Consider the following 23,769-nt stretch of genomic DNA (forward strand, 5'->3'; position numbering starts at 1 on the left):
CTAACCCAAACCAAATGTAAAAACAATCCATCGTTTCAGTTGTCAACATCATGGTGGGTCAAAGAATCATCCATCTGAGTTAAAAGGTTTCCTCTTCTTAGAACTGAATTTCTTTACATGATTCCCTGGCAATCCATCCAAATCATTATTGATATAGCTCAATATGAGATGGTGTGATCAAACCATTGCAATCCTTCGAGTCGTGCCATTACTCTACCATGGCAAACAGATCGGTGAAATTACAAGCAGAAGACTCATGAGTTAGTCACATCTGGAGGTATGAATCAAATTATTTTTTATTAAAAACCTGTGTAGGACCAATACAGCAGGCATACTGTACAATCTGCCAAACCTTCTGAATCAAGCTTCTGGATAACTTCACTGTAAGTCCCTGTTTGTGGTCAATCAAATCTTACAGTGTGAAGTTGGACTCATCTGTGTGAAAGGGGGATGCCAAAACAATGGGGTCTTTGTGATTCATTTTTGGAAAACGTAGATGCGCAATGAAAACATAGATCAACACGCAGCTTTTTTTCACTGAAAACAGTTGGGATTAGTGTTTCCAAGGAAAACACTAATCACATTGATACTTTGCTGAATTCCCTTAAAATTAACGCCTACTTTCAATTAGACTCTCTGGCTTGATCATGCTCTAATATTCATGTGATAATCAGTCTTAACACTCAGCACTTGTGAGTGTGTCAATAAGCAATTTGATAGATAACATTAACTCCGTATTAGCATAAGGTCACACAACTTGCAAAGCTTTGTAAATGGTAAAATTCAACACAGCAGTTTGCCCCATTTCAAACCATTTATCAGACGTCATGGACTAAACTACTAAAGACTTTCTATCGTGTCTGCACATTTCTGCCACCAACAGCTTGCCATTTTCTGACACTGACAAGTAATTTTCATACAATGATGCATATCAGAATGTAAAAAAAAAAAATTACCTTTAAGCTTCATTTTTGAAATAACAAAAGAAGCAAGAATATATATATATATATTTTTTTAAATCTTCTTTTGGCCAAGATAACCAGTCTATGTAGACAGTGATCTATATTTATAAAGACAAAAACACATGAATGCAGTGATCACTGGACGTTTTCCTTCAAAAGCTGACAGGAGAATGAATGGCAGATCAGTAGCTATGAGATTACCATAGGAACCCACAGCTAACATTTAGAGTTGGGCTAGATTATTTCTGTGTAGCCTATGGTCAATTATCCTTACTCATTTTGAAAACCTTCAGCCTTCCAGTGTGAAAAGGTCTGCACAGCACAAGGAGATAACTTGAAATATTAAACAACATTGATTAGAGAAAACAAACTGTTCAGGCAAAGAAAGACAAATATAAAAAACACAATCAAGCAAACCCCAAGGGATGTCACTGTGATAGAGTGATCCTTAAAATTAATTACACTCCTTTGTCCTTTAAGGTTATAAATAAGACAAAGAAAAATAATTGGACTCCCTATCTCAGTTTCAAAATGTAGCATAGTGGCCACTTTATTTACACATTTTCCTGGGAAAAGCAAAATAAGCTACCTGAAAGACTTAATCAGAATTTAAATGACATTGTCCAATGCTGCATTTTACCCTTAATCTAAAGTGGCCTGGTCTGTGGAAATGTAGCCCCAGTTGAAGACCTTGCCAAGGTATGTTATCTGCCCTTAAGAATTATGTGTGTGTTTTTTTTTTACTCTGATGCAAATGGAAAACAGTAAAATGGTTGCTGGTGAAATCAAACTGGAGAAACATGACAGTGGGCTAACAGAAAAGTAGTGTCGGGTGATAATCCTGTTCAGTTAGATGACTGTAAAGACAAAATGACTGATTCAGCGTCCTTTCCATTCTCCTTTGGCTCACATGAGATTTTTTAAATGTTAAGAGAGCTTGACGGCGATCTTCTGATCCTTTTTCATCATTCTCTGAGCCTCTTTTTCCATCTTCTTCCTCTGCTGTTCCATGGAACGCTTCTCTCTCTCAGCGATCTTCTGTTGTCTGGTAAATGAAGAAACATCCATGATTGCAAGCAGTGTAGTTAAAGATTACATCAGTAAAAGGAGTGAGAAAAAAAACAAAACAAAAAACTTGTTCCTCGTACCCTAACATGTGGGCTAGACTCTCACCTGCTGGCAAACGAGTACATGTACAGACAGAACATATAATAATAATAATAATAATAAAAAAAATAATAATAATAATAATAATAATTATAATTAATTATTATTATTATTATTATTATTATTATTATTATTATTATTTAGATGTGCGCTGGCAACCTCAACGTCTGATTGAACATCTGGCAGTTTGGGGGTTTTGTGTCTTGCCTAGAGACACTTTGACATGTGGCCAGGTGGGAGTTGGAGCACAAACCATAGACCATACAGTTGATAGGCTGCCATTCTACCAACTGTGCCACCTTTGATCCTAAGTCTGTACTAATATATTAAAATTAAAATATTTAAGAGACAGCAACCCGTACTCATATAATTACTGAGATGACTGGGTTTTAGTTCTGACTCAGACTTCTTGGTCAATCACTGCTGTTACCTTAAGCAGCTGTCTGTCAGCATCACAATTACAGAAGTAAATCACCACAACCGACTCGGAAATTTTTAAAATGCAAACTAAATCTAACAAAAAAATGACGAAGCAAGTGTTACCCACTCAGAATCATCATGACATCATAGGCTGCGAGTCCTTTATGGTTCATAATTTGATGCATGCATGTTGTGTTTCTGCTGCCCCCAAGTGTTCAAAAATGATAAACACGTTATTGCACATTGCACTGTTTTACACAAGCAATTCATGCAGTTATTCTTGTAATGGTTTTTAAATACTGTACGCATGTGTAAATTAGAGATGTGAACTAATACCTGACAAACCGGTATTAGCAAACACATATGTTCTGCATTGTATAAAAGATGCGACATTCTTGACGGATTACCTGAGCACCTCCTCTGCCTCCCAGGCGGCATTAGACTCGTCCTCCCAGGCGTTTGTGTTCTCCTGCCAGTTGTCCATTTCTCCCAACTCACCCTGGAATAAAAACGAAAAGAAGTCACTGCACCTATAACACCATGCTTCAATAATTATCACAGCTAATAATCCTGGATTTAGTATTTTACATAGTCTTTCCTCTTCACTAGACTTTTGTTTAAGACATTTTATTTTTAATATGTGACTTTTTCAATATTATTTTTGAAAAGTAAGCAAATTAGATATTATTAATTATTTTATATATACTATTACTATACTTATTTTATATATATTATATATACTTATTTTATACTACTGGGTAAGTGTTCAGATTACTGAAATTAAACTTAAAAACCCTAACATAAATAAAATATCAAATTAAAATATATATTAATGACATTAGTATTAACTAATTAACCAGAAGGATGGATAAAAAGTGACATTATGGTCTCAGTTAAAGCCCCATATAGTTATTTGGACTAATGACACAGCAGTGTATTTGTAATAAACTCTCATCTCCTGCAGCTTTAAACACACTTTACAAGGGAAACAAGTTCCACAAGTTTTATTGTCCCTTTCAATTCCAGTACTTTCAGATGTATTACACTTTCTACTGCAATCTGCCTTTGCAAAGTGTATTACCAATATAGTCTATACACATATAACAACTCGCATACAAATAGTTTATTTTAGTCATTAAGTCATTTCCAACAATTACGTTCTTGATGAATTTTTCACACCAAAGAAACTATTACCATAAATTACTATAAAGAGCTGACAGACTGAGCTGCTTCTCATTTCACACTACAGATTCAGAGAGTATAAAACTGTAACTCACTGAGGGTGGGCTGAAGGTCATCATATCCTGAGAGGCTGCTAGTCTGCTGGAGAATCCTGCTGAGCCATCAGGCACCAAGTAGTTCAGAGGCTCCCTTTTCTTCAGTAATATCTAATGTGGAAACACAGGGAGAGGAAAGGGCTCAGCCTGAGGCACTTTGTGATGCATTACGGTCCCATTACAATTACAGTTTATGTCAAAATTAGGCAAATTTCAAGCAAATCCCAAATGTTATTTGTATTGCCTGAGCAGATGCATTAATTTTGCGAATTATGTCCTGTATTTATTAATGTAACTGAAAGTGTTGGTACCTTTCCACAGAAAGGAACCCAAAATATTATCTGATATTGCTTGATATCCACCTCCGCAGGTGGGGAGAGATGGAAAAATGTCTATGGTTTACAGCTGTTTAACCAATGATGACAAAAGTAAAGCCGAATGCAACCTCTGCTGTGCTAAACTCTTAAGATCTAGTTAATTTGAGTCATCTCACGTACTTGTACCCAGTCTGGGGGAAAAAAAGATATTATTTTACATTATTTTTCCTTTATTAACTTTCTTAGTTTAAAGTTATTTCAGAGAAAAATTGTGTTTTATAATGTTAATATAGATATTATAAGCATGTCTAGTTCACTACCCACAAAAGCATTCAAGAAATTGTGTGTATCTTCAATTTGGCGTATTTAATCTTTTTAATTACTACAGGACCTGCTGCACTGTGTTGATGACATACCTTCTGTGTTTTCCTGATGGTGGGGGCCATATCTTTGAAATAGTCGGGCTCTTCATCTACATCGTTTGGAGGGGGGGATATGTTTCCATTGCCACCCTCAATCTTAATACTTGTAGGTGCTTCTTCATCCCAAGAGCTCCATTCTTCAATTTCTGGCTGTGCTGACTAGAGCACAAAAAAGAAGTTGGAGTTGAGGTTCACAGCCATTCAGACAAATTCTCTCACCTATGCAGAGCACTTCTGAAGCCATGGTAGAGCCACCAACTTTATATAGAATTGAAATAATAATTATGTCTGTCGTTAGCTAATCCAAAGGGAAACTTCAAACCCTACTAATCACTAGGCGCTGAACATCTCAGTTTGAGATCAGTAAGCGTGTTGATGCAATTCTCACCTGTTTTGGTACCGATGATGAAAAATCCACTGTTGTGGGGAGAGTTATTTGATCACCACTGAGCTTGCGCCCCCTTCCACTCCTGCAGAGTCATACAACAAAATAAAAAGTCAAGATTAACTTTCATTGGTGTGCAGAAATTCTTAAAAACACTATGAAAATGCCTTCATCCCAAATCATGAACTGAATGCTAGCTATATCCTACTGTTATGACACCACACAAGTGACTCACGAATCAGTGGTTCATAGTTATAATTTATAGTCATAATCTTAACATTGCATAATTTATATATAGTCATAATTCATAATTTTGACCAAAATATACAAAGGTGGGTGCTAGACAACAGCTGGTATCGCTAAACTGATTTTTTAAAATAATTTATTTACATTGTCTATGGATCAGATATATTCAAAATTCACCAGGAGAAAATCCTGTCAAATTTTGGTTCAGGTTAAGTTTATGGTTGTATCTGTATTTTTAAATAAAATCGGGTTTTACTGAAAGGGCTTGACATTAACACTTGCCTGTTTGCTCAGGGTAAGTATCTAACTTAATTATCTTTAGAAGAAAAAAATATTTTGAACAACTGCTAAATAAAAAAAAGTAAAAGGGAATCTGAAAACTTTCCAAACACACAGTAAGCGGCTATTTTATGGTAAACTGCCACAGCAATGTTAAAGAGTAGTAACCAGGTTTTCATGTTGATTTGGCACAGTTTTTACGCCGGATGCCCTTCATGACGCAACCTTCCTCAATTTCAACCTGGCTTGGACCGGCACTGCACAGTTGTTAGGGGTTCAGTGACTTCGACAGTGACACTTCAACATATAGCTGTAACTGGGGATTGAACCACTGACCCTGTGGTCTGTGGACGACTGCCTTATGTATCTCTGCACCTGTTGGTAGTCATGTAAGGGACCAAATGCTTATTACAATTATCTGTAACAACAAAAAATCCTCAAGTAAATGAGCTAATTGTTGTAAGCAATATGTATTTTAAAATTGTCTTTTTAAATTCAGGATGTCAGTGTAGTTTTCATTTTATTTAGATTAAATAAAAGCGTGAAATAACTCTCCTGACTGTGTGTATCTTATTATATTTTACTCGTTGATACCATGTCAATGTGTTATAAACATTTTGTTCCTACTCTTCATGAAATTCTCTAATTCTTTATCATGGCCTGTGATCACTATTTGTACCTTTTCAATAAACAAGAAATACAGATACAACATTGAATCTTTTAGTCATTATGGACTTTTATTTAAAAAGAAGCTTACATTTGAAGACAAATTTAGTACTTCAGTGATTCAAAACTAAGACTATTTAGTACAGGAATAAAACTTGATATTCTTTAATGACCATGACCCTTTCTACTGGCTGAGCAACTGTTCCCCCAATTATATATATATTACACATTATTACCACTTAATTGCATGTTCTGCATAGTAATAAAATATAATAATTTATATATAAGAAGGCCAATTTATAATTGTTCGAATCCCTGTTTATTTCATTTATCTTTAACTAGGCCTGTATTTTCTATCTTGGACAAGTAAGTTTTGCTTCTGGGCCAGAAAAAGCTTGATGTCAAGCCCTTTTAATAGTACTGGGCTGTTATCTCTTTAGTTGTGTTTACCTGCATATCAGTCTTTTGAAGAAAGAAAGTAAGCTGGCTAGACAAGTGCAGATCTTGAAGAGACGGAACTGAGTAATGGCCATGATGAAATTTAGCTGGTGGGATAGAAACAACAAAATATTAGCATTAAGATTGTCAAGGCTGTACATGTTTTGGTTCGTTTTGATCAGCAGGTTGCAGCAGAGCAATGTCAGTATGACACTGTAGCTGGTTCTTACCAAGAGATGTGTGTTGGCATAACGTGTCATGAACATTTTAAATCGTAACCTGGAGCAGTTGTGACACTAGCCCTTACAATGCTAACGTTGCCCTTTTTAACTTAGCTAGTAAACTGTAACTTGTGCAAAATTCACCAAAAAATAGAAAGGAAACAGATTAAGACTTAGACAGTATACAAATAAGTATTTCTACACATTCTTTTTTTCAATTTCGATTAATATGTAGTTTTAATCGAACTATGTGAAGGTTAACGATACATATGCTTCAAGCAGTAACGATACCAGCATTGAGCTAAATTAAAGCAAAAATCAGCGTTTTATGCAATTGCTGTGCGTTTATCCATCGTATCAACCGAAACCCACCTTGCAAAATGTTCACACACCGTTTGCGGAGCAGCTGCTTTCTTCTTGTGCGGTAGAAGAGCCAAGTTCATTTATTTCCAAAGCGTTGCTTGCTAGCTTAGCCCAAAGGAAAACATGGCATTTCTGAATCTATTAATTGGCCCTGTAAGGCGACGCGTTGGCAATAATAGTTTATATTTTTGTCATTACAAAACCAAACACGTAAAAGCTGAACATCTAAATATGGGTTCATGACAAAAGTCCTAAATTTGCGTCGTCGCTCATCTCTGTCCCATGGCTGCCATCTTTGAATTGGGAGGAGCAGGAACAGAAAAGTACAGCGTCAACCTGCTGCGTTCGAGTACTATTGAAAAGTGGATCACTCTAGTACACTGCACATGGATTTCTTCCTTGTAAACATTTTAATTTGTTTATGAACCAGATACTGTTAATAAATATGCCCATTAGTTGTACAAAGAGCAAATCATAATGTGTATGCTCTCTATTGACCTAAAGCACGAAAGACAGAAGGCACATTAAATTAAACTTGGTTTGTGTGTTTCATCTCTACCAATCTAGGTGACATAACTTGGTAGTACAAAATCGCGACATCTGCATGCTCATAACAGATAATGCGAAACAGCATGTACCATCTGTGAGAAGGGGCTCATTCTTTATTGTCACAAAAAATATTTGCTTTTTTAAAAGCATGTTTTCATGTCATAGTGCAAAATAGTTAGGGTTTGCTGCTGTTATTTTTCTTTGCCAAAAAAGTAATATCGGTACATGCTTGTATATACGCCGTGTATTTTTGTAACCTGAACGTATACTGTCGTCATCACAAACTAACCAATCAACACTTGACTTGGACGGAAGTGGCATATTTGAAAACTGGCTGTTGAAGTCGAGCCTTTTTCGTTCCCCGTTAGAACAACAGGATAAATAAAAGCGTAAATATGGTGAGATGCTTTTCAGTAGCGGTATTTTCTTTTGATATCGTTGAAAAAAATCGCAAAACGTAATTACCTTCATCTGAGTGTTTGTGTCGCATCATGGAACTAACGTTACTTCATTTACCAAGTTGTCGTTAACAGTTTTGCTAGCTTCATGTTAGCTTGCTTTTGCTAGTTTGGAAGCTAAGCTAACTAATTCAAATTGTAAACATGAAAGACAGATCTTTTCTAACATGTCGTTTTAAGCACGACCTCTGGAAAGACACAGTAATCTATCAAGAATGTGTCAAACAATCCATTCTCTGCCATTTAACGTATACCCAAGGAATTTATCAATCCTTATGAAGCCAAAATGTATCAGTTGATCTCAAAAGCTGCGCATCGTCCTATTAACGCTAACGTTACAATGTTAACTACTTTACTATTAACGTTACTGTGCTCACCTCGTCTTGACACACTTTTCTGTATTGTTTTTAATTTCAGATGGATGATGATGAGCATACAGACAGAAAGCAGCAGCTTGCCATGCTTTATCAAAAACTCAACAAAATTAAAAAGTCTCTCAACGAAGGTACCAGTATAGCATGTTTATTAAGAACGTTAAGATCTATATTCAAATATTTCCATATTATGTGTCCATGGTGCATGGCTTCAACACGATTCCTTGCACTTGTTACAGATGACACAGACAATATTAACCAGGTCATCGGATCAAACTCTCCAGAATCATGCCTCTCGTACTTATTGGACCTGGAAAAGAAAGGGGACCCTCACTTAAATTGTAACCACCTTGCTAGACTCATAGATTTTTATACCAAAGTATTCTCTAGTCTGCCACTGGGAAAACACTGTCAAAATGAGAGCTATGCCAGGATGTTGGTCAGATTTGCAGAGCTGAAAGCGTGAGTAAACAAAGATTCCTTTTCACTTTCAATTACCCTAGGCAAGACTTTATGAAAGCAGGAATAATACCATAAACATATATTTTTCTGTCTTCTATTAATTAGCATTCAAGATGTCAATGAGGCTGAAGCCAATTTCAATGTGGCAAGATCTCATAGCCAGGACTTTGCATTTGTCCACATTGCACATGCAAATTTTGAGCATTCTCAAGGTAAACAAATGTTTTCATTGTTGTTTTTGTACATACAAATACATTGTAATTAGAGGGTATTAGAGGTGTTACAGAGTGTACGGTTTTATTTTAACAGGCAACACAAAGAGAGGCATTGCCATATTGCAGAATGCTATTGAACTGGGTGCCCAACCCAAGGAACTGCTGGAGACTGTCTTGCAGAGCATGCAGGCTGGGAAAACACAGCTCTGCTCAGAGAATAAGGAAAATGTACCACGTAAGTATTAAGATTTATTTTCATGACACTTAATTGTGACAAACTTTAGTACAGCGGTTCTGAAAATCAGAGTTTATTGTTGCAATGCAGTATTATAATGTAACACATTCATTCACTATAACCTTTTTGTTTCTTATGCTTTTCTTATCTGATATTAGATTCAAAAGCTTGTTAAAATATTGTGCTATTTTTTTCATTCCACCAGTATTGCTGAACAGTAATGTGCATGATTCTGTGAAAAAAGGCTTAGAATTCCAAAAACAGAGCAGAATATCAGATGGAACAGGTGACTTGCAGCTCTCCAGTATTTTTGGTTCAGGGTAAGAAAAAGAAAAAAAAAAACATTCCTCATTTTTTTACCAAAGCTTCTGTTTGGTTTACGAAATTTGATCTCTTAATTTAATCTCTGGCCTTCAGTACTGAGCCCCTCAGTGGATCATCAGATGACCAGCTACCTGGCTGGAGAACTGGATCGCAGTGCAAGAGAGCAGTTGGCATGGTAAGTTAGGGTTTATTCACATTTCCTGTTTTCCCTCTAAGCCCTACATGCACTACAGAAGCTCACCTGCTTCTATACTTACTACAACTAAACAGAAGTGTAGACGCACATTTTTGGTTCCAAGCAGATGTGTGCAGAGGTGACAAAATTAAAGTCACAGATACTGTAGCAGACATGGGTGCAGAAGGTTTAAATCGGTTTTATGTATTGTCCCGTAATGCTATCACGAATCACTTGCACTCTTGCCAGAAACTGCATTTAACAAATTACCAAGTAATGCTTGAATTTTTTGTTATTTCACATTTTTATTTATAGCCAGGTAGAGTTCCTGTGGTACCTTTCTCTATTCCAGAAAAGGATGATGATGATGATGGCTACTCTCAAAGGAAGTCATCAACCAGTTTGTCCAGGTATCTTTTTCTTTAGTATTTATTTATTTATTTTTTAACATGTTTAATAAGGTTATGTATGATACGAGACGGGGTGGAAGTCGTTTCGCAGTACAAATACCTGGGTGTCCACCTGAACAATAAACTATACTGGTCGGTTAAGGCAGAATCAATATATAGGAAAACACAGAGCAGGTTGTATTTTCTGAGGAGACTAAGGTCCTTTATGAGTCTGTGGTAGCCAGCTCCATCTTCTATGCTGTGGTTTGCTAGGGGAACAATACGAAGGTGGTAGACAGTAACAGACTGGACAAACTAATAAGGAGGCTGGTTCTGTTCCTGTGGAGAAGCTTGACTCTCTGCATGAACTGGACAATCCCTCCCACCCACTCCGCTGTGTGCTTGCTACACAGAGGAGCCCTTTCAGCCAGAGACTGATCAGTCAAGTGCTCCACAGAACACCATAAGAGATCCTCTCACTCAGTGGCCATTAAACTGTTCAACCCATCCCCCTTCTGTAAAAGGGAAGGGGACTAAATGGTCAAAATGGACAAATAGTATTTTTTTATTTGATTTCTCTTTACACCTCTAGCTGGCGTTTTCTTCCTTTTTGATCAGTTGTTTGTAATTGGTTTATTGGTTTGGAAGTTTTTTCCTTTCTTTTCTACTTTTCGCGGAGAGATGCTGTAATAAGGGCACACACTTTCCCTATGCGATCAATAACGTTTGAATCTCGAATCTTGCTCACCTTGCATATACATTGTGGAATCTAATCATTTACTTTTTAAGCGTTTAACATGTTGCTAATATTTAAATTGTTTAATTTTCTTAGGCAAACCTCTGGTTCAAATCTGAACCCCAAATTTGGACTGTCATCCTCAAAGAAAAGCCTAGATGGAAATTTAGGCAGTTTTCATGTGAGTGTAAAAATGCAACAGTACTTCGGGTATAAGTCATTGGTTTTCATTATCTATGCTCTAATCAACAAAGATGTTCATCCTGAGATAAAGAGTGATGTAATATTGTTCTCTGTTATTGCTGTGTTCTTAGCCACCAGCAGTCAGTCCAACACATTGTACTTGGGAGGAGCAGGCAGCTGTGGACTCCACCACCACACTCCTTTACACACGGGACAGAATGGAAGGTGCTGTAGAGGCTTTGACCCTTTTTCTTATTGAATCCTTTGCTGTTTGTAATGTAATAAATTTAGCCCTTGGTGATTTGTGAGCAGTGTACATTTGATGTTTTGTGACTTTTTTTTACATATACATTTAATGACAAGTTGTTTCTCTCTATCAGACATAACTTACAGTTTTGACCAGGTCGTCAAAACAAATTCCCCTGAGTCATGTTGGGCATATCTGATGAACCTGGAGAAAAGAGGCAATCCTCACACGGACATCCATTTTCTCAACAAACTCAAGGACTGTTATTCTAAAATCTTCTCCAGGCTGCCAATCAGACAGTACAGCAAAAACACCAGCTATGCCAGATTGCTGGTTAGATATGCAGAACTCAAGGGGTGAGTGGGGCTGCAAATATTATGGTATAGGAATTTTATAATGTTCATTGGTGACATGTCAGAAGGTAGAAGGATGTGATGTTTTTTTTTTTTTTCAAAATTTTGTCAAGTGTTTTATTTGACCAAAACCGTGTAAATACCCCCCAACATGTTTAAATATCATGAGTGACTAAGAATTTTGGTATGATGATATAAACATTGACACTGCTATCTCTTTATTAGGCCTTTAAACCTGATGATTAACTATGGGCGATGGGAAAATTGCATATTAATGATGGGTATTGTTGCTATACCATGACGAATATCAGAGCTACTTAACTACAGATACATTTTTTTCCTGCAGGATTGAAGACCCAGAAGAAGCACAGGATCATTTCATAGTTGCAAGATCCAACTGCAAAGCCTTTGCTTTCGTCCACATAGCCCATGCCCAGTTTGAGGTCTCTCAAGGTATTATGGGTTATTATTTATTCTTGTTTTCCAGAAATCTGACGTATAGAAAAAACTTGTTAACAAGATGCACACATTTGGCATAGATATTATTTATTGACACACATGCGGTATTACTATTCAATAATAACTCTAATGTTCGAGGCATGTTACTAGTCCTGGTGCTATGTAGTGCTTCAAACATTGCTTAGTCAGTTAAGTCAGTAATTAACTAGTTAACCTTTGTGCAGGACGTTGTAAAAGTGTCTTATTTCCCTTCTTTCTTTCTTTAAGGCAATGTGATCAAAGCCTCTTCAATTCTGCACAAAGCCCAGGCATCAAAAGCGAGGCCAGCTGAGCTCCTGGATGTGGCCATATGTAACCTTAAAGCTGGGGAGAAACTGCTAGTGCCCACCAAGGATGAGGAAAACCTCACGGGTAGAGATTTATTCCCCGAACTGTAACTGTAAGGGTAAAATAGATAATATGCAACATAAGTGATTTTTCTTTTTTTTTTTTTTTCCCCTTTTGTTCTTCCTCTAGAATTGCAAACAGTTGTTCCAGCAAGTTCTTGTGGTGGAAACCAGGAACTTCAGCTTCCTCTTCGGGTCCCTGTGAACCGCTCAGTGGAACTACCTAAACATGCAAGCAAGGATCCTTTACCAGAGTGGAAGATACCAACTCTTGTGAACCGTCATGTTTCTCCACAGGTATAACAATATCCTTTATCTACTACTACTGGCTGTGTAGTGCATTTTAACAAACACTAAAATGTTCAAGATCACATAGATTAAAAAGATGTCACCATTGATTTGGCAGAGTTTTGAATGGTAATTTTACCATAAGATTTATTATGAAAGACTGTGTGCTGCACACTAGGTTTTCTGTATGGACAAGGCAACTGATTCCCTTTTTTGACACTTTCAACAACCTAGTGAGACAACCATGACATGCAGTTTAGTTTAAGTTTGCAGATTCGAATCATACACTTAATACTGATGTGAAATTGGTTGTTTGTTTTTTTTGTTTTTGTTTTTTTAATGATAATTTCAGATTATTTTCAAATGAACCTGATTCTATTTTTAGTCTCAAAATCTTTGACCAGTACTGTGCAAATCATTCCATCTATTCCCAGGATAAACATTCAACCCCGTCCGACCCCAGACTTGTTCCTCCTGTGCTGGAGTCTCTTCCTACTCCAGCCCTCCAGCCCCCATCTAAACTGAACGCACCAACTGTCTGCGAGACACCAAACAGCTACAGAAACCACTGTGCTAACAGGTAATATCTTTCCTCAATATCTGCCGGCATAGAATAATGACAGCATATCTGAATTTACTTTTTAAAATAACCTCCCAAAGAAAATCACACATTCTTCTTCTTTTTCCCCTTCAGCTTTATAACACCTGTTATAAAGAGAGGTCCTGAGGTGTTTAACTCTGCAGTAGCAGCACACAGAGCTGAATCTGTTCAACAACCATGCACACCTCTAAACCAAGCAGCAACTTTCCAGACCCCACAGGTACAGTGTGTTCTTGCCTTGTCTAGTATGTTTACTACCCTCTTTTTTTTTGGCCTCAAGCAGTGTATTAGACCTATTAATAATACACGTCAAAAACTGTTTTGTTAACCACTACATAAAGTAAATTCCCATTCCCAACAGGTATTGTTTTATAGCTAAATCCACAGCCTCCACTCAGTCACATGATCAAAAGGGATTTGAGTTCTTCTTGTTCTAGTGTATACCTCATAGATGAAACGCAAAAGAATGAACTTTGTCTTGATGTAGCAAAACATGTTGCTACACAAGTAATAATTCTAAACTGTAATACGTATGTTTGTTTGAATATTGTACCTTTTAGGCTTCCTTTTCTGCACTTTCAAATGAAACCATTACCATTAAGGGCAAGCAGTTCTTCATCCTCAGAATGATTGGACGTGGTGGGTCAAGCAAGGTATTGCATGTGGGGGAAGAACATTTCTAGCTGTTTTGTTGTTGTTGTTCTTTTTTCAATTCGGTGGTTGTATCTTTTCTTTTCCCCAGGTCTACCAGGTCCTTGATCACAAAAAGCAGCTGTTTGCTGTGAAATACGTCGACCTTGAGGAGGCTGATGCTCAGACAATAGAAAGTTACAAAAATGAGATTGAGCATCTAAACCACTTGCAACAGTACAGTGATCAAATTATAAAGCTGTATGACTAGTGAGTACATGGATTACTTAATAATATCAGTGTATTAGAGTTTTGTACAAAACAGAAAAAATTGAATTTATTTAAATATGTAGTCGAAGATGTGAATGTTTCTCATGAAGACACATGAGTAGAAGAACCATCATAACAATTCATTTCCAAGTATGGTCAGTTCTTTAGCTTTGCTTGTAATTATGATCTCTGTCCAAAATCTGCTGCTTCATGTACATTGTCTTGCAGTGAAATAACCAACAGCTACATCTACATGCTGATGGAGTGTGGAAACTTGGATCTGAACACTTGGTTGAGAAATCGCAAAACTGTGAATCCACTGGAGAGAAAGTTCTACTGGAAGAACATGCTGGAGGCTGTCCATACCATCCACAAACACGGTTGTCTTCCTATTTAAGTTCTCACTGCTGTAAATTGTGCATTGAAATGATCTTGATTACTTATGCCATATACTATATATTTTCTGTCTTTGTAGGAATTGTCCACAGTGATTTAAAACCTGCCAATTTTGTCATTGTGAATGCTTCACTCAAGCTGATTGACTTTGGCATCGCAAACAGAATCCAGCCAGATGTAACAAGCATCATGAAGGATTCGCAAGTAAGATTTTTGTTACTCACATGTCATACAGCAAATGCACAGTCTCCTGCGTGTAGCATTACTGTGCTGTGTTTGTGAGTGTAATGTGTGGTTGTTTGCCAAACACAGGTAGGAACCCTGAACTATATGCCCCCTGAAGCCATCAAAGACACTTCATCTCAGCCAGGAAAAGCACGCTCAAAGGTATGTTCAGTCACTCTCACTGATTCAGCAGTCCCTGCAGTAACCTGTGAATGCAAGTGAGAGGTAAAAACATTTTACCAATCCTTCCACAGATTAGCCCCAAAGGTGATGTGTGGTCCCTTGGGTGCATTCTGTACTGCATGACTTATGGGAAGACTCCATTCCAAAGCATCACCAATCAGATTACCAAGCTGCACGCCATCGTTAACCCATCCCATATGATTGATTTTCCTGACATCTCAGAAAAGGATTTGCTGGATGTGTTGAAGGTGAGAGACTGCAAATGCACTATTAGTTTTATGTCAAAACATAAGATTGGGGTAAATTTGATAAATCTTAAACATGCAGTTTGTTTAGGTAGAAAACCGTAACTATTTTAAATATCACTTCCAGTTTTGACTCTACCAAAGTGTTGTCAAATTCATTTATGCTTGGTTGTTCCAGAGGTGCTTGGTACGAAGCCCCAGAGAACGAATTTCTATTGCAGACCTGCTGGAACATCCATACCTTCAGCTGAAGCCACAAGCCTCACCTAACCCAGGTACACAAACATACACACACCAGTACATGTGTGTGCACTTGAAAGCCAACTTTGCTGTTCACTTTGTGACGCTGACTGGTCCTCAACTCACTGGTTTCAGAGCGTCAATGTAACAGTGATCTCAAGAGGATCCTAATAGACCTTGCAGCACTCCAGTCTCCAAACAGCATTGTCCGAGCTGCAAATGTAAGACACAGTTGATAAAAATTTTTATCTTTTTTTCCCCATTCTTGAGTTTCTTAATTTAAAATTCTGCTTTGTTTCTTTACAGAATCTGGCCAAAATGTGCAGCAGTGGCAGGAAGTTGGATGTTGCAGAGTGTGCAAAGTCATCATCCTGAGCTGTAAAATGTGATATGGTTATTTTGTTTTTGTAATGTATGTTCGTTTGTTAGTTAAAGAAAATGTTTCAAGTCCGTCTTGAAACGACAGCCAAATTCTCAAAAAACAAAACTGGCCTTTTCTTTATGTAACCATTGTTTCTTTTACCAACTTCCTAAAGCTGTTTGTGTCAGTGTGATGAGGGACAAAATCACAGCCCTCATTCTCTCCAAAAATGTAACCAAATATGCATCTAAAACTAGTATGAGGCTCCAGCATATAGAACCATTCAGATCAGTCTTTTTAGTATGGGATTCTTTCCTTGTGATTCCTTGGACTATGCTTTCCTGCTTTATTGAAGTGGAAAGAATTGACACTAAAAGTTTTTTTTTTTTTTTTTTTTTTTTTTTACAAGATATCTACTCTCTCTATTTTTAAAGATTTCTGCACTGAGTGAGGACTTGATTTTGTCCCCAATCCCTTAATATCTTTTGGAGAAATGCTTTATAGATCTTTGTTTAATAGAAGAGTTATCAGAGCAAGCAAAACCTGTGTAGTGATTATATTGGCACCTTACTATTGTTTAAAGACTGGCTCTAATTGTGAACCTGGCCTTTAACCCAGCCTAACCACTTCTGTAGATTACCAATATTTTCTTTCATAAGATATAGAAACGGACAGATCTATTTGTTGTTTCCTTGAAACAAGATTATTACTTAGCTTCATTTTTACATATGCACTCTGATAGTAAATGTAAGTATACAGCATAGTCAAATAAACAGACTGTATTCTTAGGAGTTGTCAGTTTATTTGTCTCCGCTGATGTTAAAGGTTAGATGACAAGATTGATTTTGAGAGGGAGAGATGGAAGGAAATATATAATTCCACATAATACGGGAGATTAAACTCAATTTTAATTGTATCTTTTAAATCTGTATTTAACAATGATAGTTGTAAATTCAAAAACAAAACAAAATCATAATGCAGCTTATAAAAATGTGCATTGATGATATCAAAGTAGTACTTTTTTTATTTTCACCTAAATGATAGCATTTCCTTTAGGTAAAAAAATACATCTGGGAGAACAGCACCATTGTGGTGCATATTTGTTACAAAAGCATAGTGGAATGTAAACGGGAAAAAACTGGTAATGTGCAAGAACTTGTGTGAAAACATAAACTTAATCCTTCAATCTTTAGGCGTGATTCTGATCATGGTGTTTTTCTCGGATGGAAAATAAGACCTACAGTAAAACAACACAACACAAAAGCCTATAAAATAACAATTTTATAAATCCCATTAAAACCTAAATGCAGAAATAAATAGGTTGGGGGAAAAAATGGGGTTTAAAGTTTCTTTTTACAATAAGAAAAACGAGGCTGGAAAATGCTATACGGTATATTAATTAGATTTTTTAACAAGCAAAACAGGAGATTGTTTTATGATATGAGGTGACCAAAGCTACAGTCTTGTAACCTTAAAACCTGTAATGTGACTCAAAGTCAAACCAGAAATGTGACTCAGGTAAAGTGCTGTCATAACCAGTATATAGAGTCTGGACCATGTTGTTTTACTGCGGGAAGAATAAAGCCGCAAACACAAACGGCACTAAGTCTGCTGCCTGCCCTAAGTGCACGTTCATTACGCATCCGTAGTGTGCGCGCAGGCTAAAGCGAAAATCCCAACCAAGCACGCCGCCCTCCGTTTTGACCAATCACAACCTTTTAAAGCCTTGCCAGAAGAGAAAACAAGAACTCTCACTCAACCACTATTCCTCGGTCCCACAGTAAGCGGACGATCCAGTTAATTCATTCTGTAAACTATTTTGTCTTGAAAGGCACTGAAATGTAACTAACCAGTAGAATCGCGATTTAAGTAACTGACAGAAAGCGACATATCATATATGTCAGGTTTCTACTGGGATGTAATGTAGTTTAATTTCATTGAAATGTGATGTCTTCTGTCTACTAGACGATCTTTGCACGTTTATTCATTTTGGCTTTAATATCCAGGCACAACAACAGACATGGCGGCTGTCGCACGGTTTTTCAGCCGTGGTGCAAACTCGAAACTTTCCATCACCGGTGTTGTCACCGGGGCTCACAGCTCTTTTGCAGCCAGTCTGCTGAAACTATCACCGAGCTGTAGCTTCCGGTCAAAAACACAACGACGAAATGCAGCACACTTTATCTATCAGCCTGACCCTGTCCCGGCACAATATGGTGAGTGCTTTGAGCAGCCGGCTAACGTTAGCTAACGCTACGTTAACCGGAGAAACACACGAAGTTGGTTAGCATTGGACCTTTCGATAGCTTAACGTTAACTGTTGAATACATAAACTACTTAGCAGCATTATCAATACCTCCTAGTTAAGTGACACAAAAGCTGTTCAATTGTTACACCAAGGTCGACGTCACTCTTTTCATCATGCAGACAGAACAGGGTTAACACTCTGAAAATAAATAACCCCACCGGACATCTGTAGGTCATAAGTAATCACATCTACATAATTACAATCGCTTGTTTGTTTATTATTTCACTGAAATATCCGTAATTTGGTAACGTAAATATACAGTATAAATAATTGTTTATTTCAATTGTTTACCTGTCAGACACAAAATGTCTCCATCTCTACGAAAGGTGTACCATATGTGCACCTGAGGCGTTAAATGTTCACACTTTTGTGTCAGGTTTGATTATTGGGTCTGATGGGTGTATTCATCCTTATAACCATACTAGGATGTATACATCTATTACCTGCGTCGTTTGGTTCATCTGTACTATCTAATGCAAACAAAGAAAGCAGGTTTGCCATGAATTCTAATGAATCAGTGATTCCCTCACTTTTATGACAGTTTCCATTCAAAAAGTGAGAAAGTATAACCTTGTAAAAGTAGAATTTATGGAATTCTTAGAGCTGCTGTATTGGATTGCATTGGATTGTACAAGTATACCTGATATTGTGGCTGATCAGTGCACATTCGGTCTTTGTACATACATCATCATTGGGCAGTGTAAAAGCTGAAACATAACAGTGGAGTAGTGATGAGCAAAATACATTCTTATCAGGAGAAAGCCACGCATGTTAGCTAGCTTAATCAACTATCATGCCTATTTGTGTGTAATGTAACAATATTTACTTAATATATAGCTTTTGTCAAAGCTCATTTTAATGCATTATTGCAGGCATTACTAATAATCTCAAGGCATAGAGAAGTCTGATACCATTCACATAAACTACATGTACTACTTCCAAAACTAGAACCATAGGAAGCAAGTGAAAAAAAATCAGCATAGTTTGGATTTTTTGTGGAAATGAAACCACTGCATGGGGGTTACTGTACATATATGATGATAGCACTGGGACACAGTCTCACCAGAGAACTATAGAGCTTTTTCTTTTCTTCGTAGTGTGAGACATTCTCAAACAAGGAACGTGTTCATTGTTTATCTTGCAGTACATTCAGACCAAGGTGCTGGTACTCTCAAATTATACTGCCTTTTTTATAGCTCAGAAAGACTATTTTTTAAAGAAAATGTTTCATTTATTACAATTGCGGTCCGTTTCAAATTTGATTAGCTTTGGTTAGGTATAGTTTTTATATGTACTTCTGTGTACAGTCCAAACGAAGTGTGCGTGATAATGATAATTTTGTTTTTTTAATAAAATCTTATAGGTCCCACCCAGAAGATGAACTTGTTCCAGTCAGTAACAAGTGCCTTGGACAACACTCTTGCCAACGATCCTACAGCAGGTACGATGGTCAAACCAGAAGGGGAATTTTATGGAAGTCTAAAATATTTATTCTTGATAACCTTAGTGCAGTTTTTGAAAAAGCACATTAGATACTGTCATGACTCTATCAAGGTAAGTCAGTGCTGCTGCCATAATACAGGAATTGTTTCCAGCCAGGGTTAGCTTGTTTGCTCTGCTGTAGACCTCTGTTGATATCTAAAAACCAAAAATAAAAACATATCAGACAGACATCCCACGCAACTTAGTGCCATTTCCTTCATTCTGAAAGATTTGGTCAAAGATTTGTTAAATATTGTTACCCCACATCGCCATAATGTTTTATAGAGGTCACTGCTTTGCATGCGCAGTTGCGGTCTAACCACTGTTGCATGTTATTGTGATTTTGGGGTAATAATTTTTAGAACTGCTTGAGCAAGTGCTTTGGTACTCGTGGTGCATCTGATGTGTTGTTCATCAGTTCTGGAAAACAACAGAGATGACACTAGACAGATAAACAAACAAGCCCTGGTTGCAGACTGAATATAGGAGATTTATTGCTGGTTTTAGTTTTGGGATTGTTGAAAATAAGATTCATTTAGAAAATGACCTGTTATTACCTGTTATCCTGGTGTGTTTACAGATTCAACAGTAAAGCAATTTCACTACTGCTTTCTACAGGCAGAGAGGTATATACTGTATAAGACTGGACTGGTGGTGCAGTTTCTTAATTAAAAAACAAAATAGTCTATTTGTTTTGTTTTCCCGATGTCATGATGTGACTTTCAGTTTAAATATTTAGTGTATTTTTTCCCAATTCTGTCGTGTGATGTGAGGAGGATGCACTTTCATCGCTGACCATATTGACTTGTTTATCTGCAGTCATCTTCGGGGAAGATGTTGCCTTTGGTGGAGTATTTCGATGCACAGTTGGCCTGAGAGACAAATATGGTAAGAACCATTTTTTATTTATTTATTTTTTTGCTGCTGTTCTCCAGTCTGCTTTGAATGACTTTTCCCACTAGGTAGCAGCAGAGGAATGAGAACAATCTCACTTCAGAGCTCACTTGCAAAGTCATGTCACTGCTCACTGTTCACCTGGAGGACCGGCAGCATCTATTATTGCGTGTTTAGTTTCTTGTAGCAGGAAAGCCTTACATATTTGACACAATGAAATATATTACATTGCACGTTGCTGTAAGTTAATTATCTTCTTACATCCTAGTCCTGCAGCTGCAGTTTGATCATTGTTGTAAAGTGCTCGAACTACAGTCTGTTATAGTCACAGTTACAGTAGGTGTCTCCATTCTTGGTGTTGGGACTGTTCGTGCAAGCTACCAGATGTGTCTTACTGTGACACTTTAATGCAGCAGCGCAATCATTAGGCTATTAGTTGGCAACCCAACATCAAGGTCATCTTTAAACAGATGTTTATGATGTAGTGGTGTTATTATAGTTTTAAGCCCTAGGTGTACCTTTTTTATATGAATAACACTTGATCATTTTGATGGTACACTGACTTGTGATTAGGTGAATTGCTCCTCCGCTATTGTAACAGCAGGGCTGGATCACCACCTACTCAACTATTTAACTTTGGAGTCTTATCCCAAAGACCTCTTGCAAGAAGTGTGTAACACAGTAATTGTACTGTGTAGCTTGTTGTTCTCATAATAAATCCGTGGGCTTTCTTAGAAAGACTCTCAATGCCAGATGCAGCAAGCAGGCATTGAAGTGATGATGAGCAAAAGAGAGTGGAAAAAAAAACAGACAAGAGTAAGCATTGGCCTGACTTTTTCATATTGTTAAGAAGTTAAATATATATAAGGGGACACATTAAAGACACGAGCTAGCATTCTTGCTGTTGAACTTGCTGTTAGTGAAGTTTTGTTTTTGGATCATTCGCATATTCGAAGGAGGTTTGTAGCAAACGTTATGCATGACACACTGGCAGAACATTGGAAGGGGTAATGTGTGCTCTTGCATTGTTTGCTGTATAACGTTAACTGCTAATCAGCTTGCTATTCAAGTTTCCGTTTTTGTCCAAGTTTAGTAAATTTATTTCAGTCGCTAGCTGTTCAAAAAGAAAATATGCATATTCACTTCAGTATACAACATTATGATGCCAAAGAGTTTTGCTTGTGGGTAACCAACCCTTGTGGGTCCAATGCAAAGTGCGGACTTTGCATTGGACAAGCTTGTTAGAGAAATCTGAAACTATATCATAATGGTCCTGTTCACATCTGTCAATGTTATTCTTCAATGTAACTGTAACAAAAGAAAGAAATACTATGCAGTGTCATTAGAACCCTGATATATTAATGTAACATGTCAGTCAGTGTCATTCTTTAAATTCTGACACTTTCTTTACTGGTTCAGTTACAGCTTCAGCTTGTAAACAAATGCACATGTACCACTGTCGATGAGGAGGACTCAAACTGCTTCTGTTATTTATGATAGTTGTGTAAAAGTGAATAACATTCAGCAATGGTAGGGCGACAAAATGCACAAAGTGACAAATCCTACTAACTCCAGCTTTAACGTAGCATCGGTTTGGTCAGTGGTCAAGACTGTATTTCAGTGCTATTGTATGAGTTTGCATTAAACTGCAATATGTTTTTTGCTTTGTGTTTTAAAGCTTTATAAACCTGGCCTGAATCACATCATGCATGTTGTTGTTATGTCCTTCACAGCTCACATTTCGACCTTGTTTATCACTGTTCATACCTCTCCATATACATGCTTCTCCAAGGTGTTTACTTGTATTCAGATTTTCAACCACTCTCCCCTTTTTGCATTGGGGACATTCTCACATTAGAAAAGCTCTGTGGTCAGATGTGTACTAAACTGGTATGTGACACAGTCAGCGCGCTCCAAATCAGGACCTTAAAACTGAAGCAGCTAAATGGAATCCAGCCATTATTCTTAGGAATATTAAAGCTTGTGCTCTTCCCTTTCAGAAATGACAAAATGTGTTTTGTTGCTGCAACTAGCCTTAACGTTTGAATCCATTAGGGGAATGCATCTGCTGTCTATTTAACTGTTAATTTGTGCATCTGTTATTCAGTGAAAATTTACTCTTTCTTGTTGTGGGGAAAGAATTTACTAATGACATGGCAACAGCATGAAGCAGTAGGTTGTGGGCATGTGGTGCTAATAACAGTGAGTGGTTTTAACTCATTTTTCCTACATTTATTGGACAATTTACCTTTTTAAAAAAAAAAAAATCAAACTCCTGTATTTCAGAAAATCTGGTAACAGCCAATTTCCAAGTCCCCCTGTTTATTTAGCTAAATTAAGGTCACACTAAACAGTTCACTAAACATAATATGGAAACCGATTATTGACAGTAGTTAAATATATTTTTTGCTTATTCTGGTATAAAATAATTAGATGACAAATTGCTGTATGTATTATTTTTTTAAATAGTGTGCTGTCTTAAATTCATTCTACAGTAGGTGGCTTTGCCTTTTGTTTTCATTGACGTCAGAAGTGTTGACCTTTTGGAGAGGGATCATTATTTTCCATCTCATCCTTGTGTACAGTGATGGCCGCGAAGCTGTTTTTGTCCCTCTCACTACTGAAAGGGATGGTACACACCTCTGCCACCCGCAGCCATTGTATAGAACAGAGGTTAATGCAGGGCGCACACTGTATGAATAGCTTTTTACGTGGCGGGTGCATTCACCTCGGTTATCCAGCTCTCCCACCGCTGGATACTGGCTACTTCTGAGTGCTGTTTCCCCGAAAACAACAGTACCCTTTGACTCTGTGCTTTGACTAGCTGTCCCTCTCACTGTTGATTTTAGCCTTTATTTTCTTTTCACAGAAAGTACTATTGGTGTCAGACAGCACAGACTATAAAAGTTAAGCAAACACTGTCTATTTTAAAAATGCA

The 23,769-nt window shown here is 37.2% G+C and overlaps 3 protein-coding genes across 6 annotated transcripts in view; 2 read left to right on the forward strand and 1 right to left on the reverse strand.

The window, feature by feature from the left end:
- Positions 1 to 278: 278 nt before the first annotated feature.
- ebag9 (estrogen receptor binding site associated antigen 9) lies at positions 279 to 7,488 on the reverse strand. 3 transcript variants are annotated; one of them, XM_067510770.1, is made up of 7 exons: positions 7,193 to 7,488; positions 6,592 to 6,686; positions 4,954 to 5,035; positions 4,560 to 4,724; positions 3,827 to 3,937; positions 2,957 to 3,048; positions 279 to 2,007 (listed from the first exon to the last, which is right to left on the reverse strand). In XM_067510770.1, the coding sequence occupies exons 1-7, from the start codon at positions 7,241 to 7,243 to the stop codon at positions 1,890 to 1,892; spliced, it is 714 nt and encodes a 237-aa protein (XP_067366871.1). In that variant the 5' UTR covers positions 7,244 to 7,488; the 3' UTR covers positions 279 to 1,889. The 3 variants fall into 3 exon arrangements, with proteins under 3 accessions (XP_067366871.1, XP_067366873.1, XP_067366874.1); XM_067510772.1 differs by having other exon boundaries at positions 7,173 to 7,488; XM_067510773.1 differs by lacking the exon at positions 6,592 to 6,686 and having other exon boundaries at positions 7,173 to 7,488.
- Positions 7,489 to 8,015: 527 nt separating this feature from the next.
- On the forward strand, positions 8,016 to 16,552 carry ttk (ttk protein kinase). The gene is made up of 25 exons (XM_067511570.1): positions 8,016 to 8,110; positions 8,588 to 8,675; positions 8,784 to 9,006; positions 9,112 to 9,218; positions 9,316 to 9,456; positions 9,662 to 9,776; positions 9,874 to 9,955; positions 10,271 to 10,365; positions 11,177 to 11,261; positions 11,395 to 11,488; positions 11,644 to 11,866; positions 12,210 to 12,316; positions 12,590 to 12,733; positions 12,839 to 13,005; positions 13,431 to 13,576; positions 13,691 to 13,817; positions 14,158 to 14,250; positions 14,340 to 14,497; positions 14,726 to 14,877; positions 14,973 to 15,097; positions 15,206 to 15,280; positions 15,373 to 15,549; positions 15,725 to 15,821; positions 15,922 to 16,007; positions 16,093 to 16,552. The coding sequence occupies exons 1-25, from the start codon at positions 8,108 to 8,110 to the stop codon at positions 16,159 to 16,161; spliced, it is 2,979 nt and encodes a 992-aa protein (XP_067367671.1). The 5' UTR covers positions 8,016 to 8,107; the 3' UTR covers positions 16,162 to 16,552.
- A 1,575-nt stretch (positions 16,553 to 18,127) lies between these two features.
- bckdhb (branched chain keto acid dehydrogenase E1 subunit beta) overlaps positions 18,128 to 23,769 on the forward strand; it is a 60,497-nt gene continuing 54,855 nt past the window's right edge. Inside the window, exons 1-3 of one of the 2 annotated variants that reach the window (XM_067510442.1) lie at positions 18,128 to 18,363; positions 19,819 to 19,896; positions 20,757 to 20,825. In XM_067510442.1, coding sequence (XP_067366543.1) covers positions 18,168 to 18,363; positions 19,819 to 19,896; positions 20,757 to 20,825 — 343 coding nt within the window. In that variant the 5' untranslated portion in view covers positions 18,128 to 18,167. The remainder of the gene's footprint in view (positions 18,364 to 19,818; positions 19,897 to 20,756; positions 20,826 to 23,769) is intronic. The other variant, XM_067510441.1, reaches the window with a different exon arrangement.

The sequence above is a fragment of the Channa argus genome, chromosome 7, assembly GCF_033026475.1.
Source record: "Channa argus isolate prfri chromosome 7, Channa argus male v1.0, whole genome shotgun sequence".
Taxonomy (NCBI): Eukaryota; Metazoa; Chordata; class Actinopteri; order Anabantiformes; family Channidae; genus Channa; species Channa argus.